The sequence below is a fragment of the Catharus ustulatus genome, chromosome 5 (genome assembly GCF_009819885.2).
Source record: "Catharus ustulatus isolate bCatUst1 chromosome 5, bCatUst1.pri.v2, whole genome shotgun sequence".
Lineage (NCBI taxonomy): Eukaryota > Metazoa > Chordata > Aves > Passeriformes > Turdidae > Catharus > Catharus ustulatus.
Window position 1 is genome coordinate 66,404,602 of NC_046225.1, and position 27,950 is coordinate 66,432,551.

At 43.7% G+C, this 27,950-nt stretch overlaps 2 protein-coding genes across 2 annotated transcripts in view; both read left to right on the top strand.

The window, feature by feature from the left end:
* Positions 1–2,231: 2,231 nt before the first annotated feature.
* LOC116997000 (G-protein coupled receptor 26-like) lies at positions 2,232–9,598 on the top strand. The gene is made up of 3 exons (XM_033061172.1): positions 2,232–3,007; positions 3,707–3,820; positions 7,698–9,598. Exons 1-3 carry the CDS (start codon positions 2,340–2,342, stop codon positions 7,933–7,935), a joined length of 1,020 nt encoding a protein of 339 aa, XP_032917063.1. The 5' UTR covers positions 2,232–2,339; the 3' UTR covers positions 7,936–9,598.
* A 16,392-nt stretch (positions 9,599–25,990) lies between these two features.
* The window catches only part of LOC116996144 (carboxypeptidase Z-like), a 34,895-nt gene continuing 32,935 nt past the window's right edge, over positions 25,991–27,950 (top strand). Inside the window, exon 1 of the mRNA XM_033059311.1 lies at positions 25,991–26,341. Coding sequence (XP_032915202.1) covers positions 26,128–26,341 — 214 coding nt within the window. The 5' untranslated portion in view covers positions 25,991–26,127. The remainder of the gene's footprint in view (positions 26,342–27,950) is intronic.

Below are 27,950 nucleotides of genomic sequence, written 5' to 3' on the forward strand. Positions count from 1 at the left end.
AACCCTGTGACACTGTTAAATGAAAGGCAGGTCATATATGGGTTCTGTCCAGTAGAAACTGTAAGAATTGTTGCTGTGAGAGAGGGAGTAATTGCAGAACCTTTGCTCTCTAAGGATACATCCAGGTTCTTCCACAATGGTTCATCACTTCCCAACCCTTCCCAAAGAATGCTGGCTCTCTGATGATAGAAACGCAACAATTGAACTCTGAGAAAACTGGTATTGTCATGCTTTTATAGATTTCTTTACCCTCAAATGCTTAGACAGCTATATATTGGATTTTTGTTCGTCACGCATAAGCCCTGTCAAATGTATCTGTGCTTTTTAAACTTTGGAAATGACAGCTTTCTGATGAAAGAAAACATTCATTTTCTTTCCATCCTGAGGAATAATACTGTGCTGGTTCACTTCCAAATAACACATCTCATGTCTTATTGCTTTGCTCTTTCCTTAAGACATATAATTTACCATAGCAAGCTTTTCAATTAGGGCCTGATCCAAAACTTTAACTACTCTTGGGGGGGAAAAAGCCCAACAAAACCTGCATTGCCTTCAGGCTCTTTCAAGCAGTTTCATGTACAGCTATTCACACAGTGGTCACACTTGCGTGACAAGGCTACACTGTAGGGACAATATATACAATGCAGTATTTCCTTAGGATATTAACAGTAATTTTGGATAGTAGGAAAGCTACCTTTTCTTCTCCTTTTTCTTCGTGTCAGTTCTGGCGATCAGCTGTAAAATGTGACAGTGATTAGACATGGCAGCTTTTTTTTGGATGCAACAAAACTTAGACTCTTGTCTCTCTCTCTCTCTCTTTTTTTTTTTTAATCTAAGACAAAGTATCACGACATCTTTGGGAATTAGCCACGTGATCCACATTCCTGACAGCTGCAGAGGGGGAATTTTGTTCTCTTTCTTGTCTGTCTTTTCAGCTTTTGCTACAATGTAATAACAGAAAAAACCTTTCTGACCACCACACTATCGTGTTATCAATGTGACTGGAAAATGCTAAAGAGAGACACTTTAGTTTTCCACAGAGTGTGCCAGGATCACCCTGATGTGTGATACTTGTTCAACCAGCTGGTGAGCCCAAGCCCTCAAAGTGGAGTCTGTAACCGAGAAACATCCCTCACTGCTGGCTAGCCGGTGTGAATACCCAGAGGGTATATTGTAGCAAGCATTGCAGGGGGAAAAGGGCAAGCAATCCCTCAGATGGAACGGGAGAAAGCCTGCCAAGGGGCACAGACACCAGAGTTTGAGCAGGTTTCAGGAACGGCAGATACAGCTGGTGTCCTCAGGGTGTGCCTGAGCACAGCGCAGGGATCAAACTGCCAGGAACCCATCTCCAGGTCTGATCCTTCCTGAGCTGCACACTAGCGGAAAATTGGGCTTCCTGCTGCTCTGGCCTGCGATCCGGGAGTGGATAAGCCCGACGCCGCGATCGCTGGCTGAGCCTGTGCCTCGCAGCCGCTCGTCTGCGCATGAGTCGCTGCGGGAGGCTCCGCGGCTGGAGTATTTGAGGGGCTGGGCAGCGGGGGAAGATGCTCAGAGCCTGCGGAGGCCGCGCGGCCGGCGGAGCGGAGCCGCGGCGGGGCACGGCGGGGGCGCGGGGGGAGCCGCGCCCCGCGGCTTGAAGGCAGAGCGGGGCGGCCGTCGGGGCAGAGCCCGCTCCAGCACCGCGGACAGCGCACGGCAGCCCCGCTACGAGCGCCGCTCACCGAGCCCCGGGCCCCGGCTCCCCCAGCCCCGCTCCCCCAGCCCCGCTGCCCCCCGGCTCCCCCAGCCCCGCTCCCCCAGCCCCTCCGCCCCCCACTCCCCCAGTCCCGGCTCCCCCAGCCCCGGCTCCCCTAGCCCCTCTGCCCCCCGCTCCTCCTGTCCCCGCTCCTCCTGTCCCCGCTCCTCCTGTCCCCGCTCCTCCTGTCCCCGCTCCTCCTGTCCGCTCCCCCAGTCCCCGCTCCCCCAGCCCCGCTCACCGGGCCCCTCGGGCCCCCTACCTCCAGCTCCGATTCTCGAGTACCCCCATCTCCCCCTATCTCCCGATCCACTAGCTGCGTGTCCCGCAGCCCCTACCCTCGGCTCCTGCCCCGTTCACCCTCTGCCTGACTCTGCCGTCAGAGAGCCCCGGCCCCGCAGTCCCTGTCCTCCCCTCTGGCCCGTCCAGCCGCCCGCTCCGGCTCCCCTCGCCCCTCTCTCCGCCCCTGCCCTCCTCGCTGCCCCGGCGCTGCCCCGCCGCCGGCACCATGCTCGGGCGGCCGCGCTGGGCAGGCGAGGCTGCGGTGCCGGCGCGGGTGCCCCCTTCCTCCTGCCCTCGCCCGCTCCAGGCGACCCGCTGAGAGATGGACTTGGCAGGCGTGCTGCTGGCGCTGCTCCTCGTGCTGGTGCTGGTTGTCTCTCTGCTCTCCAACCTCCTGGTGCTGCTATGCTTCGTCTACAGTACGGAGATCCGCAAGCAGGTCGCCGGGGTTTTCCTGGTGAACTTATCCTTCTGCAACCTGCTTCTCACCGTTCTGAACATGCCTTTTACCCTGTTGGGCATCCTGAGGAACCAGCAGCCCCTCGGGGGCTGCGTCTGCAAGGCGGTGGGTTTCCTGGAAACTTTCCTGACTTCCAACACAATGCTGAGCATGGCAGCGCTCAGCATCGACAAATGGATTGCCGTGGTGTTCCCCCTGAGCTACACCAGCAAGATGCGGTATAAGGACGCTGTGATACTGATGGGCTACTCGTGGCTCCACTCCCTCTCGTTCCCCTTGGTATCCTTGTTTTACTCATGGGTAGATTACAACAGCGTTTACGCCTCTTGCACCTTACACCTGAAGGAAGAGACGGAGAGGAGAAGGTTTACAGTGTTCACCATTGTCTTTCACTCCACCAGTTTCATGCTATCTCTGGTGATCTTGTGTTTCACCTACTTAAAGGTGTTGAAAGTTGCCCGGTTCCACTGCAAGCGGATAGACATTATTACCATGCAGACTCTGGTTTTGCTGGTGGATATCCACCCCAGGTAATGCGTGCACGTTCGGATTCGCAGCCCCCGGTCACTCGCGGTAGTCACCCCGGGAGGAAGCGATATCCCTCCTCTCCAGCACCCTTTCCTGCCTGCCCGGCCGCACGGAGAGCGCTCCTGCCGCTAGTTTCAGACAGTGCCGGGAACGGAGGCTTGTGCATTTGTAGCCTTCTCTGCCTAAACGCTGATCGGGGTCTCTGGGTTATCCCACTGGCCTGAGCTCCCTCCAAACGGGAGTCACTGCTTTGCTGAGGGCGATGGTCCCGAGGCTCGGCGGGGCTGGGGCTATCCTCCTTCGCTCGGGATTGCCCTCCTGTCCCCCGGGGGGAATGCCCTCCTGTCCCCCGGGGGGATTGCCCTCCTCTCCCCCGGGGGGATTGCCCTCCTCTCCCCCGGGGGATTGCCCTCCTCTCCCCGAGGGGATTGCCCTCCTCTCCCCGGGGGGAATGCCCTCCTCTCCCCGAGGGGATTGCCCTCCTCTCCCCGGGGGATTGCCCTCCCATCCCCAGGGGCTGCCCTCCTCCCTCGGGGCTGCCCTTTTCCCGGACCGGGCTCCCTCCTCTCCCCAGGGGCTGCCCTCCTCTCGCCTTCCCTTCCCGGGCTCAGGGGCTTTCGGGCGTGGAGAGGCTTCTTGGGCTCACGTCTCACCTCCTCCCTTCTTCCCTTAACACCCTCACGGCTCTTTTCCCTCCGTAGTGTGAAGCAGCGCTGTCTGAACGAGCAAAAAAGGAGGAGGCAGCGGGCTACCAAGAAAATCAGTATTTTTATAGGGTCGTTCGTGATCTGTTTTGGTCCTTACATTATCACCAGGTTAGTATCCCCTGTCGGGGTGGGATCAGGATGTCCTGTGATGTACAGGTGCCCAGAGGTCCTACGGCTAATTTTGGGGGCAGAGCACACAAACATATCCACAAACACACCCTGACACACCGCTCCTGTCCTCACACCCAGTCCTAGGGAGCAGCTCCGGCAGGACCTGACTCTCCTTCCCTCATCGCAGCCAGGTCTGGGCACCTCTGCCAAAAGAAAGTGGCTTTTAGGACAAGTACCGGGAATTAATTACATGCCAGTAGGAGATAAAAGCAGTTTAAAAGACTTGCCACCCTTCATTATTAGCAGAACCCTAGCAATAGAGAGGAAAACAGACAGACTTTCCTAATTAGCTTAGGGTTTTTGTTGTGTTTTCCTTTTTTGGGGGAGAGGGTAGGGTTGGGGTTTTTTGTTTGTTTGTTTGTTTTTGTGAGTTTTTTTGGTATAAGGACAAGCTTGCTGCTATTGGAAGCTGGGTTGATATAATTTAAATTTGTGCAGGTTGATAATTTGTCAGATAAGATTTCAGTCTGGAAACATTAGTGCCTCTAAATATATTGCTAATGGCGTAGTACAGACTTGTGATGAGGTGTAAAAGTTATTCCCCAGGAAAAACAATAATTGGACGCCTTAAATGTATAGGAAACACCATGTACCTGAACTGGACAGAATTATAGGCATTCATCCTGGTGGTTGGAAGCTTTTGAAGTGTCCATGCATCATTGTTGTTATCTACTTGTGTAGTCTTCATACAATAGATGATTATTATTACTTTTAAATCTTGTATAAACCAGTCAGCTGGAAGTCAGTGTAACCACAGTGAATTGCAGCATCCCAGCATTTAGCCTTTCATCTCTAAACTGAAATGGGCTACATCTTTCACAAGTGATTTTTATAAATATTTCCCACTTTCACAGTGTGTTCAAGACAACCTTGAAAAGTGCTGACTACTGTTGAGGGAGGTGAACTGGTGTGCAAAACCCCTGGTGAGGGCTTCTTCAAGGTTGTTACCGAGCTGCCAGTGTCTGCAGCCACAGCAGCTCACAGAAATTGGCCAGTCACACACATACAGGCCAGTATGGTCCGTGTCACTGACCTTTTCTGAGAGGAGTAGGGGGCAGGTTAAGGCCAGTGCACTAAACAGACAACATTTTTAGAATTTTTAAGGTGACATTTCTTTCAGTTCCCATCTACATGTTGGAAGGGATTCCTTCCTAATTGCCTGGATAACTACATCTTTTTTTCTGCAGCTGAAAGGGTTATTACAAATATTAACATTACATCACATAGTTAAAAGGTTAATTTATCATTGTTCAATACATTTTGAGTCATGTTCTATTCACTTTTGCCATAATCACTAATTATGTTGAGCAAAGTGGATTTTGTCATCTTCTTTCCAACTGAACATTACCAAGCTCAGCAAATTCCAAACATGGCCACATTTTTCATGGTGCAGGTATTTCTCATAAACTTCTAAAATAAAAGTTACTTCCTTCTTCAGACCTTGCATTTGGCAAACATGAGATAGTGCATTTTCTATGTGTGACAAACTGGTACCTACTGAATCACAGAGAAGGCTGAGGGCTGGTTTATGGAAATGAGTGTCAAGGTACAGTTTCTGTCTGTCACAGGGTTCAGTGACAGCAGAATGGGAAATATTTGGGGAGGACATCCTAAAAGGCTCCTTGTCTCAAAGACAAGATAGTGCCAAGACAGCACTTCATGGAAGGTGGTGATGGAGGTGAGATTGGAGCACTTGCTACTGTGCCTGTTTCTCTGTTCCTCCCTCACTCTGGTTTTTAGGAGGGTGGCACGAAGCTGTCTCTGGGGAGGCAATGTAAAAGCCATCCTCCCTGATGCCTTGTTCCTGGCCTGGTGACTCAGGTTGCATTGTGAGCTCAGTATTTGCTCCTCACTTCAGAAATTAGAATGAGATTAGGCTTATTAGCAATATATTCATCTGTTCACTAAGAGACAACAGATGAATTTAATCTCCTTTGTAACAGCTCTGAAAACAAGAAAATCATACCAAGATGCATTCAGATGGGTATTTCTAAGTCTGACTTGTTTTGGCCAGACCCTTTATCTTATTAAAATCTGTATAATTTTTCTTCTGTTGGCTTCAGTGCAATTAAGTTTGGATCCATAATGCATTAATGGGAACATAGCAATACATCTATTTTCAAGACTGAAAGATATCTTACTCTTCTTATTTAGTGTCTTTATAAAAACATCCATTGTGTAATAATAAATTATATATTTCTTGTATTAGGATAATATGCAGGATGGGATAAACCTAAGCAAGATGTAGCAAGTGTCACTTATAGGACATTTTTTTCTCATATTTTGTATCTTCCTGTTCTACCTATTCTGAATTCACTGGAACTTTTTCTGAGCAGCTTCAAACAGAAGTAATCTGGTTTTTTAAATGCACTTGCCATAAGAATTATTTAACTTTTAGCCATATAAATAAGAAATTTTCCTGTCACTTGTAGCAATGTTGAGTCCAAATGAGGGTAAGTCAGCTGTTCTATGAGGAGGGACTGGAACAGCTTCAAAAGTCAACACCCTGCAATTCGGGAGCTCTGCATTTTGGAATGAGGACAAAAAGTTCTTCAAGCCTCAAGAAAGCTTCTGATCTTACATCTTCAAATAATGATGTCTTAGAGTACAGAAAAGGGCTATTTTATCTCCCAGAACATCTTCTTTTCTTCTGGGATGAATAGAGCAAAGTAGCACACTCTTGCTCCTGCAAAAGGTTTTACAAAAGATACACACAAAATAAAAATTCCTCACCCTGTTCCTTCCACCTTCCTGGAGGATTTGCCACTGCAGATGAGCTGGCTGACACATTTGCTGGAATAGTCTGAAGGATTGCCCTCACTTCTGTGGAAAAATTGTTTAACTTAGTTGTGGTTTCTGCCCCCATGATTAATACGTCCCTCTCAGCTGAGGTGCTGAGGCCACTAATCATCCATGAAGCACAGATCAGAGACACAGGTCTGGACGTAGCTGACTGGTCATATAATGATGATAAAAGTGCTGTCTCCTTGCTTTCTTTGGCCAATCTAGAAGTCAGCTAAATGCACACAAAAACTTCCACGGCTAAGTAGCTGCAGGTGTGCTGCCAAGCATCCTATGGGATTGCAGGTGCCAGTCAGACCACCCTGAGATACTGCCAGGTTGTTCTTCATACTACAGTGGTCTGACATGAATCTGCTTTGCATCCATGTTAATTCACCACGGTGGTGTAATGAAGGTTTGCTGGTCTGTGTCTGAGGGGATGGATTCAGTGACCCAGACCACGATTCTGGTGTCATTTGAGATGCTGCATGGTATCCAACCCTTTACCCAGGCTGGCAGATCTAAAGCAGACCTTCCAGTAGCAGCAGCCTGATGCCAATGGGGTTATGGCCAAATGTCTCAAGTGTCACTAGACAGCTCTACTCAGGAAATTGAGGTCAGTGAGTCTGGGTGCCCCGAGCCACATGTGTCTATCTCAGGCTTGCTGTGGGAGAGAGGTAGTCAATTATGCCACCACAAATTTGACCACTTACCAGCACAGCTCAGTAAATTCAGAAAGTGAGCAGTAAACTGGAGCACTCTTTTATCTCCTCTGCACAGAAGCATTACCACTGAAAACACTTTTTCCCTCTTTCTGTAGTAGGAATTGATTTTGTCTCCCAGCTGCCTTGCTAGAAAAGTTCTCTTTGCCCTTATTGAATGTGAGGAGTAAGTACATGGCCCTTCTCCTGCAGGGACTGTGTACTGTAAGAAAATAAATGTTACTTGAATGTTTCATGAAGCATGAGTTGAGCACTGGGCTCAGTGTGAATATAACGCTCAAGTGTTTCCATTTCTCTTTAATGTTTAACAGGTTGATAGAGCTCATTCCTTTTGTTACCATAAATTACTACTGGGGAATTATAAGCAAGTGCCTCACCTACAGTAAGGCTGCATCAGATCCATTTGTTTACTCACTTTTACGTCAACAGTACAAAAAAGTTCTGATCAACATCGTCAACAGGATACTTAAGAGGGACCTGTATCCATCCTCGGGGTACAACAGCTCTCTCGACACTGAAAACGACTACTGCTTGCACAGAACAAACTGACACCATGAAAGCACTCCCACCCCAGGGAGACAGGTGTTTGCTGCTGCTGGAAAACTGCCTTTCTCCTCTCGTGCTGACCGTGCTGACAGCGTCTCCAGGGTGTGAAGGCTGCACTAATGGGACACATTTCATCGTGGACTTTCACAAAAAGGCTCTTCCCTGGTCTGCAGCCAAGAACACTCCATGGCAAAGAGTTGACTTGAGGGGCTTTCATAGAGCCTTTTGAGGATTTAGAGGAGCTTAGACAGCTCTCAATGTTTTATGTGTGAACACTTGGTATGTCTCAGAGCATTCCATATCAGACATGACGTTCCAGAGTCTTCTGGGAGCACAGGAATCCCCACGTTGGAAGGACAGGTTCAGAGTCCTCCGTGCTGCACATGTAACTTGGCAGCCCAGGATCTGCTGTTAGTTTTGAACATTAAAAACAGATCTTTTAATTGATTGATTTATTGTATTGGTGCCTCAAGTGAGTCAGCACTTTGAATCTGAGATTGTTACTATTATTATTATTATTATTATTATTAATCATTATTATTATTTATTACTAGGCATCATGATTGTAACATAGCCTTTAGGAAGTGATACATATATTTGATATGCCAGTATTCTATCAAGCATAACCAAAGTCCACATATCTGAGTTACTAATATTTAGCACTTCAGTGGTATGTGATTACAATAATTGCAGCAACAGTAACGAAGACATGTACGGAATTTAGTTAAATAGCACTTAGTTCCATCACTGAGCTAGTATTCCTATTCAAGCAAGCTTTTTATTCAGAAAAAACAAATCAGTAGAAGTGACAGATACCATTGTGTTTAAGATATATTACTTCAGAAGCTGTCTGTTTTCAGAGGAAAGGCTAAAATATATTAATTCTTTTTAAGGGATATATAATGTGTAAAATATTTCATGCATTGGCTGTATATGGTGGATTGTCATAATACTGTACAATCTTTTCTTTAATAACGATAAATTAATCTGGTGATTTTAACTGACAACAAGAGATGTGAGAAATATTATAACAGACCTGCTGCCAAATACCCAGAAATATAAAGCTGCTTATTTATTATATGTATTTTTTCTCTTTTATTTCTTTTTAAATTTCAAGAGGTTTTGGAAAAATGTGGGAATTATTTTTGAACAATATTCTGTTGGTTATGTAAGACATTTATTAAAATTTAAGAATTCTATGGCATTCAATAAACTACTATTTTCTAATTGAGTACATAAGGACAGAAAAAAAGCAATTCTAAAATATATTTTAAGAAAAATAAAAAGAAAGATGACAGTAAAGTACTCTTATTTTTTATGTAACAATGCACTTGACCCTACAAAGCATTGAGAAGGCTATTTCTGGTAAAACTAAGCATATAAGCATGTGATTAGGCACAAATATAATTTTCTTTGAAGCTAACAGTTCTATTTCCATGCTGAAAAATTAAGTACACACTCAACAGTTTTGCAAAATCAGTGTTGAGCTGTCAGCACATTGAGAGGGTTTTTCCCACCATCCACAGTGAGGAAGGAGAGTGTCTTGTTCAATCCCACTGAAGTCAAGGAAAGATGATGCTGCCTAACAAATACAGTGTTCTCTTACCTCCTGCTTTTAATCTCTGGGGCCTTTATGATGCTCTTTTATTTTTTTTCTTTCTCCCATGAAAATACCTTAGGCCTCTATGCTTTGCATCTATAGCTCTGCCTGTGTTTAACTGAATGTACTATAATGGTTTTGTCTTCTTAGTAAAGTATTTGTACTCTCTTCAATTTTGTGTAAATACAGTATTTCAGAAAAAAAAAAGTTGTCTGTGGAATCTTTTCAGTTTAAATGTCTTCCTGTCTCCCCATGCCTCCCCCTCTTCCATGCTGCTAGAAAAACCTGATGTTTCAGTCTCTCATTTCAGCTGCAACATAAGGACCTGATAACTCTGGGGGGAGTGGGAGGGATGCTAAATTTTCAGTAATTTTTTAGTCAGTTTTGTGCCAAAAAGTTTTAATAGCCTACAGTAGCTGTCCATGAATAAACATGAGCTTAATGATACCTACAGTTGTTAGTTTACCCTTGGCTTCCTAAACAAACTGGTCCTCACTTTGGGAATGGAATATGTCACATACAGTTAAAGGTATTACCCTGTCACCACCAAGACATACAAATGAAAGCATTATTATTAATAAATAATAAACTTTAAAGCTATTACAGTAATAAACTTCTAAAGCTAATAAGTTATAAGCCACATTTTAAAGTTATAAACCAGAACCTAGTTAAACACTACCTCTGCTATTAGGATAATTAATGACACATACATCTACCAGTCTAAAATAGCACTCAACCTCACTAAGAATTGAGTATTTCTGGAGGTGCTCAGGTCTAGATGGAAAAAAAAAAAATTTGAGCCTACACTAGGTGTTGCAGAACATCCTTTAGATTTCATTTCCACATGGAATTAGGAAGCCAAGATCTATAGTGCTGCAGACCAAAAATTCAGGAAGGGCAAGGAGAGCTGTAGTGCTCTCAGTCCTGATTTGCAATGAAGCTTAACAGCCTTGTTTAGCATTACCAAAAAGCATCTCCCCCTGCTCAGTATTCAGGTAAATTTTTCCTTTCTCTCTTGTTCTTCTCACCACCCACTCCCCACCAGAGAAGGTCTTGCTCTACTTTTCTAACAAAGCAGGAAACATTCAGCGAGAGGTCTCACTTTCATTCCCTTGGCTTCCTGACACAGGCAGAGCTCATTAGGTTTGTGCTTCATTCCCCATGCTGTGGGTTATTCAGGGACAGGAGCTAGAGGGAAACCACACTCTACCCCCATTGTCCTGGAATGCCACAAAAAGTATCCAAGGATTTAGTGCTACTATATCTTACATGATGGGAACATTCACCAGAGGTTGTGGGCTCCCTCTTACTGGCACACTGACATTTTAGACAAAACAGGGTACACAGTCCTGACACCAGGGTTTAGCTTGGATCAGAAGATTTCCAGCAAAGCTGAGATGTGGTATCCAAGGTGGCCTCTTGCCATTGACACACTCCTGCCAGCTCAAAGGTAGTGCTCTGGGAAACTTCCTCTGCCTTCCCTGCCCAAGGGCCTGGGGTGCCTTTGCTAAGAGACAAGAGACTGTCAGATACTCAGCAGGTGTGTTGTGGAGGTGGGCATGCCACAGGGGTCAGCAGGAGCTGCCTGGAACTGGGATTTCCTTAGCAGGAGGTGCTGTCACCCACCTGCCGCTGCTGAGGGGAAGGGATGGCAAATTCCTAAAAGAGCGCACGAGAAATTGTCTCAGAGCAGTAGGGCCCCCAGAAAGTTATTGGATGTGGTTTTTCAGCTCCTGGTTGCAATTCAAATTCACAAAGTCCTTTCCTCTTCTCCAAACTTGTATTTTGTCTGCAGAGACTGGAGCTGAGAACTGCACCTCCCCTGAATGACATCCTCCACCTGATGGCACTGAGGGTATAAACTCTGCAGCACAACAACCTTTAATTAGTCTGTGCAACTGAGGAGACATTAAACTTTAATTCCTAATGTACCTTCACCAAAATATTTCCAAGCCTGATGATTTGGATATTTTCAGGTGAGAACCAGGATGGCATTCTGTCTTTTCAGAGGAAGAAATTGAGTCTGTGTGCCTCATTTCATAGGTGAGTGCTCTGATATTCGTATATGAAAAAGGGGGTCCCCTCTTCAAGAAGAAAATAAAGCTTTTCTTTTTTTTCCCCCAGGTAAGCTCGAGACTGACAGACAGTTTTGAGGCAACAAAGTCAATATTGCTTAGACTACAGAGTCCCAAAAGGTTTAGGTATGAGCCGGCTTTCAGCCTGCTAAATCCTGACAGGAGGGATGTGCTTCACTACAAAACTAGTTTTCTTGGATGAGAACTTTAGTGTCTCTGAGCTTAGATGGCAGCTGAACACTGAAGACCTAAAATTCTGTGAATTTTCTCTCCACAAATTCCTTAGCCTCACTGAAGAGCAGGCGTGTTATTCATCTGAATAAAATGAGTAAATGAGCATCTAATAAACTTCTGCAAATAATCTGTGCAGCTCAGTGATTACTGAATACATATTTACCTTGTCTTAACATGAGTAATGCTGGTATTGAACTTAAATTTCAAAGCTAATTGCAATGTTAGGCTTGTTACATGGTTAAATATGTTTACAGCCAGAGTCTATGACCTCAAAAGTAATTTCCAACTTTAAAGGCTCTAGATTCTAAGCGACAATCCAAGTTTCTTAATGTAGGTTCTTGGATATGACCAGAGACTGATCATGCTCTTTACAACTGCAGGTTAAAATCTGAGTTCTTTGATAAATTTAGCACTGAGCCTTATTGGAAAAAAAAAAAACAAAAAACAAACAAACAAAAAACCCCAACTAAACAAAACCAAAGAAAACAAACAAACAACAAAAAAAATCAACAAACCCCCCCGCCCAAACTTATAGCAAGATACTCAAGCCCCTCTAAGTGGAATGCTTAAAAAAATCAAAAACAAAACTCAAACTGAAGAGAAGTATTTAGTGTGAGTGGGAAGGTTTGACTACATCACCAAGAGGGCATATTTTCTGTATTTTCTGTTGTATTTGAGGTGCTTTTTTGCCCCCAAATAATTACTTGTGCACATGGAATGAACAAGCAACTGTGTGTCTGTCTCAAAAGCATTTGGCATATTTCAGTATTGTGAAGAGCAAATGGCTTCTTCAGTCTGGTTCAGGAGGACACCTGGTTTGTGGGAGGTGTTAATTACACAAGTAAATTAGAGGTTCTGCTTTTTATTTTTGGAAAGTAGTCCAATTAATATTTAATGGCTCAGCTGGAGACACAGCAGAGATGACCTTAAGAAAGGTTGTAAATATATGAGTTTCTTTCAGTACCAGAAGCCTGGGGGAGAAAAATGTCACCTGGCACAGTATTTGCAGCCAGCTCCTTCTCTGAGCTGGAGCTGCTTTTCCCTGTGGCTTATGAGTAGGAAACAGGCCAAATGACTGGTCCCATTTCTGCACATCTCTGATTCTTCTCCCTTTAATGTCAGATTTTCCTTGCCAGGACAGGAGGGTGCATGATGCAAACTTGGTGCTTCTGCTCTTTTCTGTAAGTGAGCAATGCATGAACCATGAGCTGCTCCCAGCCAGGCTTCTCATACATTCTCTATGCAAATGAAACATATTGCAAAGCAGGTATGTTAGATGTCATAGGGCCCAGATGGTTTTAGTGGTAGTTTTGAGTGTTAAGAACTACAGATTATTCCAGTCCACTGACATCACTTTTTAACTAGATGCCTGAAAATACTATAAACTACAAGTGAAGCACCTTCATTTCAGTGTACAATCCATTATCACAAGAGTGCAAATTGTTGAGCAGTCCACTGCAGACAATAAAGATGCCAAGAAATACCCAAAAACATCTCCTTTGGGACAGAAGCTAAGTTTTGTGGTGCATGTTTCATCCATCTCACTGCATCCTGCTGTGTCATATACAGGTTTGTATCCAGCAAATTTGGAGCAAACTATCTAACATATCTTTACGTTTCCAAGTTTTCTTTCCTTTACCAAATTGATTGAAATCTTCAAACACTTCCCAAGAAAATTCCTCATGCCTAACACTAGAATAGTTTTACTTAGCCCACTTTCCCAATTTGAGGTTTTTTTCCAACCAAGGCATAGCATTCAAACTGTACTCAATGAAGCCTGACCATAAGTGGCAGACTCATTACCACCTTCTTTTCACTTTTATAATTCCTATCCTTATGTATCCAACTTCTCTGTTCTCTTTGCTTTCAGCTGGCAGCCCTGATGCACATTTTCAGAATGTTTTCTGAAACCCAGTAAATTGCTCAGTGCCCTTGCTCCATGGCATGGACTGGAGATTGGATTTGTGTGGTTTGTGTGTGTGCCTCCATGGAAATATTTAAACATGTTTTAGGTCTTATGTTTCAGATTTGTCTTTTATCATGGGAAAACAAAATTTTGATTAGTGACATGTGACCTTTGTGTTACAAAAAGCTGCTGATCATTCCTTGCAGTTCTTAGCTCAGACTGGCTTTCAGCTTGAAATCTGGCTTTTCAGCTAATCAGACCCTTATTGTTATCATTGTTAATGAAGCCTGCTTTAGGCATTTAAAATATCTTTTGGGCTTCTCACACAGTAGCCTGAATACTTCATTATCCTTTTATTCTTAATACCTTGCTGGAAGCCAGATAAGTATTAGAACTGCTGTCCTCAGGACACCTGAGGTACAGACAGATGAAAGACCACACTGCCAGGAAAAGATCAAAATACAGTAATTTCACGATTATAAGCCGCACCATTTTGACTAAAATTCTGGTCCGAACCCAGAGTGCGGCTTATAATCAGGTGCGGCTTATATATGGACAAAGAACGAAAATTTACTGTTTTAGTTTGGAGGAGAGGTGTCTGCTGAGAAAGGCAGGAACTTCTCTTTGAAATGGAGAATGTAAACCCTCTCTCTCCAAATTACTATAATTTTGAAATCAAGGGACTCTCAGGTAAAGATATGGGAATTAGGAATAACAGTTCTTTTCTAGGGAAATTAAAATAGAAATACAGTACTACAAAGAAACAAACTCCAAACCCTGACAAAGTCAGAGTATAACCTGACACCCGTCAGGCAGGGTGTTGGCAGCAGTCCCATTCCATGGTGGCTGCATCCTCCTGCAGTGACAGATGTGGCTCAGTTGGAGCAGTGCTCCTGTACAAGGTGCAGTTTCCCTCCGGAGGTCCAGTGGTGATGTGGAGAAATCCGGTTTTCCTCTGGAGTCCAGTGGAGAAAGGGGCTTCCTTAGTGTCCCAAAACCTCTGTTTTTATCTTGGTAAGAAATGTTGGGCTCTTCCCCCTGGCTGGAACAACTTCCAATGGGATGCAGTAATTTTATCAGTCCCACAGTGGGACTCAATGGCCATTAGCAGAAAATTACTCTCTGGAGGAAGGATGGGTTGTGAAAAGATAAAGAACAATGCCCTGCCTGGTTTCAATGGATGGCCCATTAGCAGAATATCTGCCACGGAGATAAAAATCACTGCCCCCACCCTCAACAGATGGTGATAGAACAGATACCTTTTATCACACTCTGTATTGTAACCCAAGACAGTTGCTGACACCAGGACATGCGGCTTATAATCAGGGGACACTTATAATCGTGAAATTACTGTATATGAAATGTGGTTTAGAAGATACCCAGGAATGGAAGACAAAGTCATCCTGAATCTGTCTGTTGGTATTTTGCTCAAAGTTTCTCAGGCATTTAGAACTGTGCTTCTCATAATGGTTAAACATATATCAGAATTGACAGAGCTGAATTTCTGGGAGAAAGATATTTAGGATACAAGATTAGGATTCTTCTCCTCGTCTCATCCTGGGGAACTTGCTGTGCCAGCACCATGCAAGAAAAGGAGTGGTAGACACCCTTTACTCATAAAACACAGCTGCATGTGTAGAAGTTACAGCTCCTTTTTGAGCTTTTCTAGATGGAGCTTCAATGTTCTTCTCTGGGTGTGACAGCTCTGTCTTCTTGGAGAACACCACCTTGGCCAGGCTGCTATTTTGATAGAAATTTGAGATGCTATGCATGAGAGAAAGCAGAGTCCCTGTACAGGATGGTGAAGTTCAGGGTAGGGCATTTATCACAAAGGAGGGATGATGCCTCTGCCTCTCTTCTGAGGGCTGTTTATATCCCATCTGTGTATTACATCCCACTCATTTTGTTAGTGGGATTCCTGAACCAGAAAATAAGTCCAGGGAAAGATCCTGACTTTACTGACTTCAGTGGAGGTAAGCCAAGATTTTACTTGAAAGTTTTCATCAGTAGACTTCAAGTCTCAATTTGCAGAAATCTTTTGAGAAGATCATGTAAGACCATCTCAGCTATGAAGTCTGTTCACTGAATGAATCACATTAAATAAAAACCCAAAAATGTGATGATTGTATACCCTGGCAAACCACCTTAATGGCACTGAATGGAAATGTAATCTAAGGTTCATGTTTTTCTAAGGGACAAAAGAGATGTCAAGCAGACTGAAAATGCAGATGGTGTGGCCATCAAGGACCCTGCACTGCAGTGCTCTGACAGTCACACCTCTGAGCCCTTTCTCTCCCTGGCCTTTCTCAGGCTGCTGTGCACACTCCTGCTGTCCTCTCTCTGGTGGGTGTCTGTGGCTTGCTGAGCATCTGCAATCACTCCAGCCAGCCCCCAGACCCAGAGGAACACAGTGACAGTGGTTCTGAAAAGCTATTCAAACCCAGGGTATGTTCCTTCCTTCCTTAACCCCCCTGTTTATTCTTCTTATTCATAAATTACCTCCTACTCAATTATTTTCATCTCTGGCCTAGAGCTGAACAGAGGCATGAGCAGCATTTGCTCTTTGCATCTCTGCCAGCCTGCCTTCCCTTACCCACTGCTGGAAGCTCAGTCAATTCCCATGCTTCCTCCACCTTTGTCAGCTTGTAAAGTTGCTACCTGCCCTCTGGTTTCTCATGTCAGCTGAAAGGCAGGCTGTTCAGACCTTCTTTCCTTGATGGATTCCTTCGGGCTATTATGATGGTAGTCTTTTTTAAAATTTTTTTTTTTTTTTCCTCTGTGGTTTTGGTTTTCTGTGGGGTTTCTTTGTTGTCTTTTATCAGTTTTCTACTGACAGCCTTTTCAGTTTTTAATTTTGTGCAGCTGAGCAGGATTGCAAAATGCAAATTAAAAAAACTGGGAAGAAAGCTGTGCTCCTCACAGTCTTTGTGCTCAAGAAAGCCAGCTGATAAAGGAATAAACCCAAGAATCTTACTGAATTTACTTTGTCCCCTGGGATTACAGCCTACTGATTTCTGCAGTGGGTGGTACACAGAGAGTAATAATATGACTACTGTCACATTCTCCCTTCCAGATAAAATTACCAGATATCCATTTATGGCTGAATCAAGGTATTCAGCATGAATTCTTCATAAAAATAAAATTGTTACTGTTAGAGCTTCCATAAATCTTCCCACCTACTGTCCTAATAAGCATAATGAAGGGAAGATTGGATGGAAATTCAACCTACCCCATGTGGATGCATAGTGGGATTCTTCAGGCTCTTTCTCCAATGGCTGAATGTCTGTAATTGCCCTGGCACTTCAGAGCCTCTATGTCCAAATCTGATGCTCTCAGGTTCAGCCCAGCTTTTGAATTTTTGGTTGATTTTCATATCACCACATGAACCTGCAAAAAACCCAGATAAATGGATCCCAGGACCTTCAGCTTTGCGATTTCCCCCACTGCCATGGCATTGATTTGAGGGTGGCTGTTTTTTGGCAACTGGAAGCAGAAGAGGACCAACATAAGTAGTATGCAGTATGTAGTTTACCCTGACATCCTGGATTTCTCACAGAGGTTGGACTTGCCTCTGGCACCATGCAGCTAACTCCAGGGAGAAAGAAGGTGTGAATCATGCTCTGTCTAGCACAATAATCTGCAAGGAAATGGAAAAACTCAGGAATTTCTCTGGATATCTGTTCTCCAAATTTGTCCTGCTTAGCAGTGCTTTAAAGGCAGGTCCTGACTGACAACAATTTTGACCAGTTAAGTTAATCTTTTTTGATGAGACACTAGTTCTTTTTATCTCCCTGATGATAGTAAAAGATAACTCAGTGATTATAATAATTGAGGAAAGTTAGAAAAATGCAAATTCCCAGTTTTCATAGGGATCTCAGCGTCACAGTAGCTCAGGTTGTTAATGATATGACTGGAATGACCAGTGACAGCCTAGGAGCTCCTAAATGTCTTGTCCTGAAGCCTTGTAGGCTGAAGAAATCTCTTTCATAGAGCTCAGTTTGATATGTGAATGAAAAGGCATTTCTCATACCTGTTCAGAATTCAGTGGTTCTGGATCAGCTCTTTAACCAGGAAACATGATGGTATCAGTAGCACTGGATCACTTTACAGTGCCAGAGGTTTTATTCCAGGATGCTGGGTTTTTAGAAAAGCAGAGAAGAGTATTTGACTAACTGATGGACATGTTCCTAGAGTTAGCCCATGAGTGGTATTGCTCCCACAGTTTAGCCTGTGGCTAGTAACTGAGACCTTACAGCTGTTCTTTTACCTTCCCTACTGCCCTGTGCTCATTCTCTTGACCCCTCACAACTGTGCCTTGGCCTGCTCTATTCAAGTTATTTTTTCAGACCCTTGACTGTCAAAGTAGCCATTATTTGGCCAAGAAAAAACTAATTCAACAGCTCAAATTATTTCTCATGATGAGTCAATGCTTAAGCCTCATCCAATTTGTTGCCTCTTTGCAAATCCTCTCCAATTTGTTAATGCTTCTCCCGAAATGGAAGCACTCATGCTCTCATGTCTTTGCATGCACAATAGCCTGGCTGAAGGGTGGCACACAGCAGTGCTTGCAGGACTCTGTAGCTCTCTGCTGGACCCTGGCACAAGCCATGAGGCAACCCTGGAAATGACACAGCACCATCCCCTTGCCTTTCTCACACAGGGCTTCCTGCAACCTACATTTGAAATTGGAATCTAGAAACTAATGGGTTTCTTACAAACCTGGGGAGCCAGGATGCTGCATGGGGGTCTGGCATGAGTTATGTAGATGTTGGTGAAGCTGGGAGAACAGCACTGGGGTCAGCAGCTGTTTGTGATGGCTCTGTGGGGCTGGCTATCATGCTGCTGGAAATCCCAGCACGACCCCAAGGGCAGCCTCCAACCCAGTCTCTGCCCTTTGCTGTCTCTCTCCAGTGCCTTTGGTGCCTGTGGGCAATTCAGCACATCTTTAATCTGAGCATGATGAGTGGAGCATGCCTGAATACCACTGACTAGAGATACTGTCTTTCAAGGATTGTCTGGGAAGAAAAAAGATGGTTTGATATTTGGTCTGAAGTTTCCACTGGTAGATGTTTTGATACACTGAAAGATGTTTTGTAAATTCTATGAATAAATGCAGAAAATAAAATTTGAACTAAAGACCATCCTTATCTTTTAAAAGACTCTCTGTTTATTTTTTATAGGTTGTGCCACTCTAAAGAGTTGGAACCTTGATATAAAAAACAAATATTAAGACGCATATTATCATGGTACAGATATTGAGTGTGGTATGGATTCCCAGTATATTGCAATGTAATTTTAAAGTGCTTAAATATCTTTTAAAACATTTTATTTTTAATTTAACACCATTTTTCTCCTGGTGTTAAGTCAGACTTGTGTCTCAGAAGTGTATTTCTGAAAGTGCAGTTAAAATCCTCAGAGCTGTGATGCTGGTATCATCTGAACTGGCTATTGGTTCTGTCTATCTGAGATGAATTCCCAGTTTTCTGGGGAGTGCCAGCCTTGGAGGGCCTTATTTTTCTTTGGAAAGTGCCAAGGATTTGCTTTAAAAACATCAGGGTCTCTGAAGTATTTCCCCATCAGGTATCTACAAACTACAGCACTCAAATCACTTTTTCAAAATGCTTCCCAGCACCTCTGTGAATGTGAAAAGCAAGCCCCAGAGAACTTCTTTTGAATGTTTTGGCATTAATGTTCTGTGAGACAGGGAGAAGAGATGAAGTGAAATGAGTCTCAAAATAGGACTGTCAAGTTCTTTTCTGGTAGAACTTACATTAATTTTTAATACTCCATCTGTGATCAGAAGAAAAGAAGGATCTTTAGTTCTCAGCACAGAGCTTTTTTGAGCACACATTTTTCCCTGTAGCTGTTATATATTCAGTTCTATGATTCACTAACATATTTGTATTATTTTTCTTGCTTTATGGGAGTCAGGCAGAGTCACCTTTGGGCCTCATCTTGAACAAAACCAGCAAAATGCATCACCAGGAACCCCTCAGCAGTAATCCTGCTTTGCTACTTTACATGTGGGAGTAATAAGAGGCAGCCTTTGAGAGGATAACAAGGTCCTTATGTCAGCTCTATCTTTTTAATGATTGAATTTAAATAATATTGTGTGCTTATAGCAGGATCTGGTGATCAGTGGATGTTATTTTGCACATGTTCTCCTGGATATAGAATCATATTTATTACTGCTGTCCCTTTGTGGTCTCATTCTACCATCTGGTGCCAGGTTCCCTTCCAGTCTTTTGTATCATTTCTGCCTTTGATCATGGCTGAATTTTAACTAGATATCATTTTCTCCTGTCATCAAAAGAAACTTTCTGAGTGGCTTCATTTCTTGCTGATTAACTCAAACAAGCACAGAGACCACATGAAGGGTAGGCTAAAACAAAGGCATGTATCCAGTTGAATCTTCTGGGGATGGCAGGGCCTGCTCCTGTTTTAATTGTGTTCATCTGCATTGTGATAGGATCAGTTCAGTGAATCACCTGGAAGTGGCATAAGCAACTAATTTTGTGGGTCAGTGATTTAGTTAATCTGTGACAAGTCAGAAGATTAAAACAGAATTTAATGATCACTGACAGTACTTGTATTGAATTTAAATAATTTAAATATTTTTCAAGAGGTGCATTTTTTAACATGTATTATATTTAATCAGTAAGGAAAGATGTAGCTGTGACTACAATATTAAGTGAGGGAAGTAAACTCACCCACTCATTGCTTGCTTTTGTTTCCAGCTTATGAGGAAAAACTGGGGGAAAGAAATTGGTAAAACATGTCAAAATTAAGAAAATAAAAATAAAACCAAGACCAATTTTGATGACATAGCAGGAAGATTAATTTTTTTAATATGGTAAAACTGGCTCACACTGGGGAGGTTTACTGGAGCATTATTCTTTCTCCCTTAGTGAGTTGGGACAAATATGTACTTGATCAATAATGATGAAAAATAACTGATAGAGGCTACAGGGAATTTTGAAGTATTTGAGACAGGTAGGCAGTTGCAGTTCATGATCCATTCTAGGTTAAAATTTTAGGTTACAGTGTGTAGAAAAACAGCAAATCTTGTTCTTGTTCTTTTTCTTTACAGTCTCTCAATCAAATTTCCAGCACTCAGTATTTATGTGTGGCAGTTTCTAAAGTGAAGATTTAATCCCGTGGGTCATAAGGGGAGCAAATTGAAAGCTGAGATAAAAGGTTCCGCTGGAAAAACTCTCAGTGAGAGAGTTAAAAGCTCCCCAAGTGTAATGTAGATGGTCCCAGAAGGCACAGAGAAACATCCCAAAATATCTGCTTAAGTGCAGAGCTCAGAATAGCCTGTATATCTTTAGAGGAAATTAGCCATCTCTCTTATCCACATGCATGTTAATTTGAATTAGAAATATTTTTTGGAGAACAAATCTGTTTTCCTTATTTAACTTAGCAGCTAGAAGCTGAAAGAGAAGCCCTTGTCGGCCTTTTTCAGTTTTCTGCTGCTAATGAAGCTCAATCCATTCACAGGGAGATAAGATCTTGCAAAGACAGGTAGAATAGGGTTGGATTTTTAAAAATATTGCTATTGCTTTGTAGGAAGTTGCTGATTTACTCCATCTGTCTTGAGAGAAGTTCCTCTTCTCTGTCCTGCTTTGCAGAAACTGAAAAAGGGAGGAAAAAAAATAAACAAAACCCACAGAATGCAATTGGTTGCTTCTGTGCAAATGAAAATATCTCCTGGATTAATTTAAACTACTGTAAAATCCTAAAACCACAGCTGCTGACTTTGTGCTGGAGCAGATGTGATGCTGCCAAACACTTTCTGCCAGCTTCACTAGCACCTAGTAGGGGAGAGAATAACAAGCCATGAAGTAGCATTTTCATCTGGTCTCTGTCTGTTTGTCCTCCAGAGAAGTTATCTCGACAGCACTGCTCCTGTTTAATGTTCAAGCTCCTCTCAGCAGAGTCCAAATAAAAAAGAACCTTTCAGGTAATGAAACCCTGTCTAAATCTAAGATACTCCTCTGCTAAATTTCTCTTAGGATAGTAAGAATGATGAGAATGCAAGCAAGTTAAATGTACTGTATTTAATCCTACTTTGAGTACCTGCCAAGCACATAAACCATTTTTGGTATTTAGTCCAGTCTGAGGATTTCTGGATTGCTGCTGTACTGTGGACTGTAGGGTAGCAGAAAGGTCAGATCAGGAAAAAAACAGCCAGCAATAGCAGCTAGAGAAATTATCTACCTTTTTTGCAGTGATTCAAATGCTAATGATGGAACCCAGGTGATGTTGTTACATCTGCTTAACAGTCTGGGATTCACTGGTTCATTTTTAAGATTCCTTTAGAATTGGAGTGAAAATATCATACTTAAGCATAACTTGTTGTCAACTTTTTGAGAAGATTGGAAGATTTACTAAAACCCAGAAATGGAAACAGAGAGGTTGAGCAATCCCTCTGTTCCCATCCATCCCCTCCCTAGCTGCTTTTAATGGTTTTAGGTTTGGTCATGCAGCTGTGCAATTCCTGCTAGCCCCTTTGATACAGTTAGTGTTAACACACCACAGAAATATGAGAAGGACAAGTGATATACACAAACTGCTTATAATGGGCTGAAAAAACCCAGATAAGTTAGAAATGCTGGATGCCTGGAAATACTGTATAAGTGCCAAGAGCAGTATCTGAACTACTGTTCCCCTCAGAAAATGCAGGTCTACAGGTGAACCCAGAGGTGGCAAACATGTCAAACCTTCACAGAAACCACACTGTAAACCTAGGATCAAACCTCTTGGAAAGGAAGAACAAACAATCTAAGCTAAAAGTGAAATAACCCTTCCAAGACCTTCTGTTTTCTGTACCTTAGGATATGCAAGCATGGAAACATTTATAGATGGTGGTGACAAACTGATTAGTTTTAATTACCTGAATGTCATTCTTAGGACCCCATCTATTCTACTTATGCTCTAAATTTTTTATCCTGCTATCAAATAGACATCCTGATTGAATGTAAGAAGTCTGTGAAAGCTGAGGAACAAAGAAGCTTGGAGCTTGCCAGCTGCTGACAGCTTTATTTAGGTGATGCAGTGGAGCTTGTGAAGGATGTGATGTTTGTGGTGTCATCCAGGCAAAGAGGACATGTGCAAGTTCAGACAGAAATGAGGGTGAGTCCCACAGTGGCAAGAACACACACATGGCCCCAGACAAGCTGGTTTGCCACCAGCACTCACACAAGTGCAGAGAGCCCAGTCCTGCTGTCCCTTAGGGCTGTTCAGGCTGGAGGCTCACTGGGGGGAACACACATGCTCCCTCTCTGGGTTCACAGGAATGCTCACACTCAGACTCCTCCAACATCAGCACAAGCTCTCAGGTCATGTCTGTACCCTGGGCCCTTTACCCAGACACTGATCCACACCTCCAGTCTTTTCAGGTAAATCCTCTCCTACCTGCCTGCTAATCCAGACTGAAGTTTGCTGGCAAACTGCACTTGCACACAGGATTGTGTTCTCTTGGGAAATATAAACACATCCAGGTCTAGGAGAGCCCAGAGGCTGACACCCAGACCTTGCAGCTTACACCTCTGTCTCTCAGGTTGTTGGCATTTTTGACCATTGCACACCCAGGTCAGAGAGGGAGATTGCACAGTAAGAGAAAAAAAAGATCAGGATTGAATATTAGAATCGACTTCAGTGTTCAGGCACAGGACTCAGTCAGATGAGTGTACAGCCCTGCAGCCTACCTGCCTGCAGCCTTTCCTTTTCATTTCCTCCTCTGATTTTCCTCCTCTTGGCCTTCCTGATCCACATTGGTTCTTCCCTTTACTCCTTTCCTCTTAGCAGACCATCACAAGTTTTACATGATCTGAATTCACTCCAAATGTCCAATAATAATGAAGTTAACCACATTTTATGTTTCTAATCACTGACAAAGTTCAGCCTGACCAAGGTTGTGCCCAAATTGTTGCCTAAATGGTCCATCAGGCACTGACCAACATGCTCTAGTTCCTGTCAAAGTCTCTTTCATCGCTTGCTTGTTAATTCCCGAGGTCTGTGGGTTTAATTTATCACTTGTTTATTCTGTTGTTCTGGACAGTCCTTACACTGCCCCATTTGAGTCTGCTGAAGTTGATACAAAGGCCCAAAGGCTGATTGAACTGGGTGGGGTGGTGGTGTGGGGGTCTCGAAATGGGTGCATGGACAAGCCACAAATAATATTAGGTAGATACAATATCTTGACAACAAGAAATCATCTAATGTGTGCCACAATACTTTAATTCAGGGAAATAGCAAATGAACCCTCCCAAATGACACCAAATCAGTATTCCCACTGGGGTGGGACTTTTCATTAGTGTTTGAAACCATGTATGAGGCACAGTATGAATGTGGAGTATCACAGTGCTAATAGCACTGGAGAAAGCAGATGACAGAGGTTTGCAAAATGTTTTGGGGGATCCTGGTAAAGGAGGCTTGCGCTTACTGGGGTTCTAAAATACATGGTCCCAAAGAATGTGGCATCTACAATGGCAGGGGTGGCTGAAATGCAGTGGAAGGGAAAAGACACTCACAGGACAAAGTGCTAGGCTGGATGGTAGGAAACATTAAAAATACAGGCAGAAAACATGCCAAAACAATAAAATAAAATAAAAAAATAAATTATAAATTGACAGGACTGTAGTAGATAGCACAGGATTACAGCAGAGTTCTGCAGCAGAATTCACCACCACAAGGATTGGGATTATTCAGCAGAATCTCCCCCCACACTCTCAAGGGCTGCAGGAAGCTGCAGTAAAGACATGAACATTTCTGTTTGCAGGTATAACCTCTGCTACCTTTTGTTGTTGTAAAAAATTGAGCCACATCACCTTGTTTAGTTCTGAGCAGCTTCTTTTTTCCTTTAACACAAAATGCACAGCCTGGACACACAGCAAGCCTGGGACGTGGACACACCCTCAGCTGTACCTGAGCACATCAGGTACAAGTGTGCAGACTGGTATTCACAGCAGCCAGTTGTTGGGGAATTAAACAGAAGGTGAAGTGTTCCTTTCCTTGGTGGCCACACTTCCAGTGCTGTGTTACTTTTTTTTTATTTCTAGAGGGTCCAGCCGTACTGCTGTGTGATCAGGACAAAAATTAAGGCAGGTAAATAGTATCTTGTCCTTGGAATTTTGGTCTTTGAACTCTGATAGGCTTTGGTCATGTTTAGCCCATTAAGACAGGGCAGACTCTGCAGTGCCCAGATCTAGAAAGAAATCCTGCAGACAAAATGCCAGCCTGCTTTGCAGAGCCTGGAAGCAGAGGGCATACTTGACTGCTGAGCTTCTCAATGCATCTCTTTCAAATGAGATGAGACATCAATTACTTTTTGAGACACACACAGCTTTCTCCTGCCCTGTCAGCCTCTTTAGTGGTTTCCCCGTGGGGGGCTCATTTGATTACATTATCATACAGCACCATAGCTCCCTACTGATCTCCCATACTGATCAGCAGGAGCCAGCATGCTCCACCTGCAAGGACAGATTCTCTGCTCAGGGTGTAAGCAGGTATCTGTTCTCAAAGAAACACACACTGCCTGAAAAGATAGGGTGCTTTGGTCTGTTTTGGTCTAGATTTTTGAGGACAAATTCCTTTTAATTTTCCTGTGATACAGCATGTTTGCTGATGTGTAGGTAAGAAATGAGGAGTTTGCATCATAATTAAGGCATGCTTCATCATACCTGTTGCACAGATCTATAAACACACAATATCTATTTCTCTAAAATATACTGAAAAAAAACCCCACCAAAACCAACCAAACAAGAAAATTAAAAGATCCATTTACCATTGATTTAATATAGTTTTATCATCCAGTTTAAACCTTATAACAGGAGTCTTATCTACACATTTGAGAAGTTATTATCTTTTAAGAAAAGACAGAAAATACTGGAATCCCTCCAGATAACTCAATCTTATCTTAAGTAAAATGCCCAGGAGGAGCATGCAGAGAGGGATCCTGGTGGCTATTCCTATTCTCTGTGTGCTGGAGGGGGTGCAGCTCAGAGTCCCCTCACTGCCACGCTATGTTTTAAACTTGCAGTTCAGTATGTGATGAAATACCACTGTTTGAGCGGAAAGTTGCTTTCAGTTGTTTGCTTTTCTCTGTCTCTTCCCTCTGCTCTCTCCAGACAGCTCTCTGGGCTTCAGGGGGACACGTTTCCATGAATGTCCCTCGTCCCTTAGGGAAAGTGCTGCATGAAGCCCAAAGGGACCCCCTGTGCTCAAACTATTTATGAAATTGTAAACCAGGCTGCAAGAGGGAGACGGTCCGGAGGCAGAGGGGAGGGGGAGCTCATTCCTCCTCCCTCTCTTCGCTTTCCAAGCCGAAGTGCAGCTGAAACCTGACGCCTGGGCTGCACACACAGCGAGACGTGGGCATGCCCTCGCAGCGCTCCGATTTCCTCGGCAGCCCGGAGAGCCAGAGCCGCGCTGAGGCTCAGCAGAGGAGTGTGTCCATCAGCAGGAGTGCCACATCACTGAGCTGCCTGTGCCAGGGCTCCAGCATGCTGCCCAGGCTCCTGCTGCTCCTCGCCGGGCTGCTCGGGGCCACCGAGCCAGCGCCCCGCTGTGAAACCGGCCAGGAGACCATGGGTAAGGATAAACACCCCCAAAGTCCTTCTCCTTATCTTCTCCCTTCCCTGCAGATAGGTAAAGAGCTCCACCTTCAAGGAGAGGGAGACAGGAGCTGTCACTCTCCCCGACAAGTGAGGGGGATCAAGTCTTTGGAAATCTGCTGGTGGTGAAGCTGGGGTTATGGATGGGAAGGTGGGAGGTGTGTGGCTGCGCACCACAAAAACAAGGCTGTGATGTAAGGGAGCGTAATGATTCCTCATCACGGTCTGTGAGGCTGTGGCAGAGTGTCTGTCTGTCAGGCTGTGCAGTTCCCTGTTGGACAGACCCCCCTCACTCTTATGGGGAATGTAGAAAGTTCAGCTCATCCCTGGCCTTGCCTTCTAGGAATGTGATAGTCAGATTGCAAGGTGAACTTTTGACCTTCTCTGTGCTTTTCTGCTTAAGAAAAAAAAAAGCTTTTCCTTACATTTAGCTTTAGGTCATTTATTTCAAATCCAAACTATGAGATTTATTAGGATCTGACAGCTGTAGGGTGTGTTTTAGCTTGCTATAAGCAATATGGAATTTGTTTGAATTGATTGGCTGGAAAAGCAGATTTACCCTTTAGAATAAAGGTTAAATAGGAACATGCTGCTAAATTAATTGAAATTTTTGTTTCAGTAACCAGTTGACTAATAAAATAAATTAACAGTGCCCTTTAAAAATACATTTTCTTATCAAGTGTGCTTGATTATGTGGGGACAGTAGAGACATGAATTTCAGTGTGGTGACAAGGTCTGTTCCAGGAAAACTATTTTCAGAGAGTTTAAACTTAAAATGAGTCAGAAAAATATTTATTTTGTAAGATTACAGGAAGAGATAAGTTAACCTGCGACTGACCTTAATGCTACCCAAGGAAATTCAACTATATTTCAGTGCTTAAATATAAGCCATAGACTGTGATTGGCCTTGAACTGCTACACAGTGCAGTCCATGTGCCATGTACCGCATATAATTTAAGAGTGCTGCTCCCACGAACATCAAAGTGAGGTCTACCACAGCCTGAAGGGATTTTATTTTTGGATAAAGCTGTACAAAGAGAAGAGTTGTAGACTATTTACAGCCAATTACAGGAAGAGGCTGTGTGTTTTGCAGCATGGCCTTTCTCTGTGAGGTATGATTCTGCTCCAGTTCCAGCTGATCAGTCTTGCCATGGGATATTAATCCTAACAACCACAAATGTATGGATCATTGAGGGGTGACTCTGAGAGTGTTTTGTGTGTGTTGGCAGCTGAGGTGTCTTAGGGCAGGGTTTGCAGAAAGGTGGTTGAATATGCTGCTAGAAGGATGGCTGGAGGTGGGGAAAGGGAGCTGTCATTGTGTGCCACGTAGGGGACACCCTTCATGTTGGAGGGCTGTTGGATCAGACAGCAAAGCTGAGACCTGACAGGTTTCTCAAGGGTCTTTCTTTACTCAAGAGGGGATAAGACCATGTCAGGCCACATGAAAAGGCACATGCTCACAAATGGACCTGGCAGGGGTCTCCTCTCAGCATTCAGGGCACAGGCTGTACCTTCAGCTGGGGGATTTTCTCTCCTGTTCTGGGATCCCTTATGTAGGTCTTGCTGAATCCCAGTGCTCAGACCTG

Bases quoted from the DNA above. Each gene is read 5' to 3' on its own strand.
- LOC116997000 (XM_033061172.1), top strand. From the start codon at position 2,340: ATGGACTTGGCAGGCGTGCTGCTGGCGCTGCTCCTCGTGCTGGTGCTG. The intron at 3,008-3,706 runs GTAATGCGTGCA...TTCCCTCCGTAG, and splicing joins CTGGTGGATATCCACCCCAG to TGTGAAGCAGCGCTGTCTGA. The intron at 3,821-7,697 runs GTTAGTATCCCC...AATGTTTAACAG, and splicing joins GGTCCTTACATTATCACCAG to GTTGATAGAGCTCATTCCTT.